Source organism: Oncorhynchus gorbuscha, linkage group LG12 (genome assembly GCF_021184085.1).
Source record: "Oncorhynchus gorbuscha isolate QuinsamMale2020 ecotype Even-year linkage group LG12, OgorEven_v1.0, whole genome shotgun sequence".
NCBI lineage: Eukaryota > Metazoa > Chordata > Actinopteri > Salmoniformes > Salmonidae > Oncorhynchus > Oncorhynchus gorbuscha.
Window position 1 is genome coordinate 15,442,934 of NC_060184.1, and position 5,389 is coordinate 15,448,322.

A 5,389-nucleotide genomic window follows, 5' to 3' on the forward strand; every position below is an offset into this window, starting at 1 on the left:
CACACACACACACACACACACACACACACACACACACACACACACACACACACACACACACACACACACACACACACACACACACACACACACACACACACACACACACACGCATACGCATACGCACACACACACACACACACACACACACTCACAAACACATGAGTAAAATGTGTTTATATTGTAATAAAAAATTTAAGTATGTTATTATTAATCATTATCAATATGAATGCGATTGTTCATTATTAAAAGTAAATTATTATTATTATTATTATTATTATTTTTGTTGTTTATTTTGTATTATTTTAGACTTCACCTTTATCAGACTAATTAGGATTATTTAGTATTTATACATTCATTCAATTTTTTATGGTAATACATGATGACTCCTATTTAATGAAAAGCACTGTATATATATCTGGTATATGGCTATTGCCTTACGTCTGTGTTATAAAAGCCAATCTAACGCCTAGTTAGGCTATATATGCAAGTAGCCTAGTGTCTAAATGTTCCCCCGAATTGAAAATGACAACACTCACATTCCCATCCCTACGATAATAATAACATCTAATTTACCCTTTGATATTTTGTCATTGTCATAATAATCAGTCCCCCATTATGTTCGTTACTCGGTGAGAAACATGCGAGTCTCGAATACGGATGAAGTATGGCCTCTGAAGTTATTGTCTTTTCGTTTAAGAGGGGAATAGATTTCCTCTGTTTATTATGAGCATAGGGGCGGATTTGCGTCACCATGCAACTTGCAGGTCGAGATAAAGTTGCACAAATATTGAAAAAGGAAGTTGCAACAGTCATTATAAAGTTTCCCTCCTCTGCTCCGGATGAAATAAAGATTTCGCTTGTATCCTAAAATACTAAAACAGGTTCTATTTCGGGACAAATCTAACAGGCTCATTTAGCACGAATCACAGCCCATCAAAAACAGGATGACCTGAATTCTAATAGAAACTCTCTAGTTTCCTGCACTCTAGCTGCCTATATAGTGTAGATCACGTTACTTCTCTTAAATTGGCTTAACCCAGATGCATTTAAGATGTTCGATTGATGTTATTGCCTGAAATTTAGTACGCCTATGACGCAAAAAAAGGAGCATTTTTTTTTCAAATAAATAAGGTCTTATTTATTGACCGTGTTAACTTTTTGGAGCCTACATCGATTGAAAGTCAGTTGTTTTTCCATATCAACGATACAAAACTCAATCGAATAACCCTAATGTTTAGCAGATAATAATATGAACAGATGATTCCATTTGCAGGCCTAAAGCCTAGAGGTCAGATTTTTATCGACGTTTATTTTTTATTTTTAAAAACTTATTCAGAAACAAAACCGAATGTCTAAAAGCTAAGTGCAAGGATAAACATTACTGTTACATTACTATTACATTACATGACATTAGTATAACATATATTTGAACATTTTCATATTGCACTTGCATGTATTGTTGTTGTTGCTGCTGCCATCCATGAAGACGATGAAGATTGTGACGAAGATGATGATGATGGCTGCAGTTGAAAATGTTATTCAAGAGGTCAACGAGCATGTCGCTGTCATTAGCAACACTTAACTATAGGTATCTCCATCACAAGGGCGTGTTTCGGTGTTCGAGACCAAACTTCTATTGGCTAAAAAGCAACCAATCAGTGTCAGAGGAGAAACTTCACTGTGGAAGTACTTAGACCAAAGACTAAAATTTCAGAGTTGTTTGATAAAGATTTCTGGCACTTACATAAAGACGGCAGCTTTCTCTGACTACACTTAACTAAAAGTTGTACCGAGGGGCAACATTACGAGTTAAGGATGTATACGGCCGGACTCAACCCGTTTTACGCATCGAATTTTAGTCTTTGGTCTGCTTATTGTGCGGGTGGTTTCGCTATGGATACAATGAAGAAGCCCTCATTTTGCATTGCTGACATTTTGCAGGTCGGTGATGCTGAGAACATCCCGGGATCCTCGGCCCTCATGACTCATATGGGACACCGTTCTCAGGTTCACGCCTCTGGATCGCCATTGCGTCCTTCACCAGTGGGGCCAGAGCAGTCGATCTACGGTGGGAGAGTGAACCCCGGGTCTCCGTATCACAGACACGGAATACACTTAACTTCGGTATCTAGAACGAGTCTCAGCTCCCAACAAGCTCCCCCACCTTCAAGCAAGGACCTCAAGTTCGGAATCGATCGGATATTGTCAACAGACTTCGACCCCAAAACAAAAGACATATCGTCTTTAAGAGGTATGCTTTGAAGTTCACTTTTCACTGAATTCTCTAAAATAACTAATGTATAGCCTACATCAAGGTTATCTCACTGCCAAAGAAAGCGTTTAAGAATGCCAGTATGTTGTAAAGGCACATTTTTATAAGATGGCTAAATTGACTTAAATATACGTTTACAAAGTACTGTTGCATTGTTGGACTGTTGGAGCTAGGAACACAAGCATTTCGCTACAACCGCAATAACATCTGCTAAATATGTGTATGTGACCAATACAATTGATTTGATTTGATTTTAAGTACTTACCTTGAAGGCACCAACACCACTGAGGCAGGCAACACGTACTTTTTATCCTTTAAGCACTCATAGAAAAACCTCTATTTGAGTATCCAAGGTTCCACAGTTGCCAAACTATAAAACTAGGAACTCTCTAGCTTCAGACAACATTCAGACTCGCACACAAAAGTTCATTTTTAGCTGAAAAGTTTCAGCGTTGAATACTCGTGTATACGTTGCGGTAATTTCTTACTTATCTCTCGCCCTGTGACAGATCTCACGTCCATTGTTAGCTCGAACCGTCAGTCAGGGATCCAGCCAGCGAGCCAGTACTTCGCATCCATAGACCCGGGGATGAGCGACGCGTCCTCCATGATGAGCTCACTAAACAGCGCCAGGCATTCAGGGCAGCATCAGTTTCAGGACACCTTTCCAGGTAGTGTAGCCGTCCGCATATTTCAAATGGCCTTTTTACGCACAGAGCGCATTTAAGGATTCGAACAATATTTTTTACATAGTCTTTCATATTCAGACTTTGCTTTTAAACCTTAGGCATATGTTCTGTTGTTCTTGTATTTCTGCAGAGTATAATTGACCAAATATCGTTACACTTTGAATTTTGAACGAATAAATAACATTGCTCAACCTTTATGTCCCTTTATTTATACAGGTCCATATGCTGTCCTTACTAAAGACACGATGCCACAGACGTACAAAAGGAAGAGGTCCTGGTCGCGGGCGGTCTTCTCCAACCTGCAAAGAAAAGGGCTTGAGAAACGATTCGAAATACAGAAATACGTCACCAAACCCGACAGAAAACAACTGGCTGCAATGCTTGGCCTAACAGACGCACAGGTAAGATACATTACTGTAACCTATAAGCCTCAATTGGGCTATTTTATGGACAAGCAGGCCTTTTCAATTAACCATGCCTAAGCATAGACCATGCAAATCTGGAGTTATTTTTTAGAATTCTTGATTCTTGAGATGGAAAGACATAATAGTGTAGAACAATCAAACTTGGCCTTGTGCTGTTACGACAGGAAGCCTCCACTCAGAGGAGGACACGCCCGGTAATATAGCCCAGTAGGCAACTACACAATTACGCAATGGAGAACTTCTAAGGAAATGAAATTAGATTACAACGAATTATTGCAAACGGATGAAGGTTATAGTTTCACATAACCCCATTGGGGTTAAGCAATACAAATGTAATATATATATATATGATGTTTTAATAGTATTTGTGTTGTTCTTGTAGGCTAGGACCACCTTTATGCCACGTATGCCCATTTTACGCAAGATCGTTTTTTTTATTATTCTACATTAACTTCATTGTAGCCTACCTAGGCTACTGTAAAGTTGTTGAATTAGAAATGTAGACTATGGGTCATATTTCTATGAATCATATTTCATTGTCAACCTGTTGGCGAGTAATAGGCCTCGGGCTCAGGCCGACCACGTCTAAACCAGCTCGTGCACTTTCTCGGCAGGTCAAAGTGTGGTTCCAAAACAGGCGCATGAAGTGGAGGCATTCGAAAGAAGCACAGGCACAGAAAGATAAGGAGAAGGAGACCCCGGACAAGTCACTGACAGAGGCCGAGTCCAAGGAGCCGGAAGAGTCCGAGTGTGAGAGCGAAGCAAGCGAGTCCGATTTCGAGGATGGACAGGAGGACAAGAGTGACATGGACATTTCTGAGCACAACAAGACTAGTGTGATCATGACCGGGGCCATCCCTGTGAGTACCGAGGAGGCGAACTCAGTCAGTGCCCTTACAGAAGCTGTGCCATCATCGCAAATGTTAATATGAGTGCACAGTCAAAAGTTATTTTTTTAATGTAAAATGTATAATTTAATATAAATATTATTTAGAAAAATTGAGAGCGGAGTTGTCGTAAAGTGGAGGGCCAGTAGGATACTCTACAGCGTGTATGGGATATTATGACTCCCTCCATCTTTCACCTCTGTCAGTCGGTATTAGGCGATGTGCATGACTTTTTCCTCAACTGAAGGAAATATTCTGTTGTGAATTTTAATCTGAACCACTTATTCCGTGTCCAGAAATCCAAAAACATGACACAATGTTACATGTAATTTACTGTGGAAGCGTTGATAAATATTGTTGTATTATATGTTGGTCAATAATTATTTGCACTGAAAATATTGTAAATAAAAAGTTTCTTACTTTTGATTTTCGATTTAAAAAAAATAATTTTATGTATATAGAATATTATTACTTTGGGGGCATTATTACCTTCTCTTTATGGGAATAATGGAATATTGAAAACAACACTGAAGGAGAGACAACTTCACACCTGACAAGGTCTTGAGTAGCCTATAATATACGCTCTCAAAACAGTGCTCTGAAGTGGATATTAACGTTTATTTTAGTAGCCTTAAATGAATTCGTCTTGGACTTCACTGCACGTAGGCCTTATTTCACTGTGTGAAGGAATCATTGTTATGAGGGCTGAAATATGCTTATGTTTCATGTTTAAATAATCCATATACCTAATATATCATATATATAGATATATATATATTACAATTACGTCATTCATTAAGTCATATTTCGATTTCTGGGTATAAACCAAGCATTATGGGTACACTCCAGCCGAAATGGATACAGTTATTGACCCAGTCGAAACATGGTGGATTATGTAACTGCTCGTCAGTTTGCTCGATGTAGATCAAATTTATCAGGGCTTTTCAAATGAGTTAGTCATACTCTCTCACAATTCCAACACCATTTAATCGTTTGTATCTACGAATGCCGAGTTAGGCAAGTCGTTAAGAAACAAAAATCCACATGCGTTTTCAACGAGCAGTTTGCCCAAGTGAATGTACGCTAACTTGTCCTGTTGCATTGATTAACTCT

General features: G+C 38.8%; 1 protein-coding gene across 3 annotated transcripts; it reads left to right on the forward strand.

Annotated features, from left to right (window-relative positions):
- The first annotated feature begins 1,052 nt into the window (after nt 1-1,052).
- Nucleotides 1,053-4,702, forward strand: LOC123991572 (H2.0-like homeobox protein). 3 transcript variants are annotated; one of them, XM_046293199.1, is made up of 4 exons: nt 1,054-2,254; nt 2,785-2,946; nt 3,181-3,365; nt 4,004-4,702. In XM_046293199.1, exons 1-4 carry the CDS (start codon nt 1,819-1,821, stop codon nt 4,319-4,321), a joined length of 1,101 nt encoding a protein of 366 aa, XP_046149155.1. In that variant the 5' UTR covers nt 1,054-1,818; the 3' UTR covers nt 4,322-4,702. The 3 variants fall into 3 exon arrangements, with proteins under 3 accessions (XP_046149156.1, XP_046149155.1, XP_046149157.1); XM_046293200.1 differs by lacking the exon at nt 2,785-2,946 and having other exon boundaries at nt 1,053-2,254; nt 3,163-3,365; XM_046293201.1 differs by lacking the exon at nt 2,785-2,946 and having other exon boundaries at nt 1,055-2,254.
- Nucleotides 4,703-5,389: the final 687 nt, after the last annotated feature.

Bases quoted from the DNA above. Each gene is read 5' to 3' on its own strand.
- LOC123991572 (XM_046293199.1), top strand. From the start codon at position 1,819: ATGTATACGGCCGGACTCAACCCGTTTTACGCATCGAATTTTAGTCTT. The intron at 2,255-2,784 runs GTATGCTTTGAA...GCCCTGTGACAG, and splicing joins AGACATATCGTCTTTAAGAG to ATCTCACGTCCATTGTTAGC. The intron at 2,947-3,180 runs GTAGTGTAGCCG...TTATTTATACAG, and splicing joins GTTTCAGGACACCTTTCCAG to GTCCATATGCTGTCCTTACT.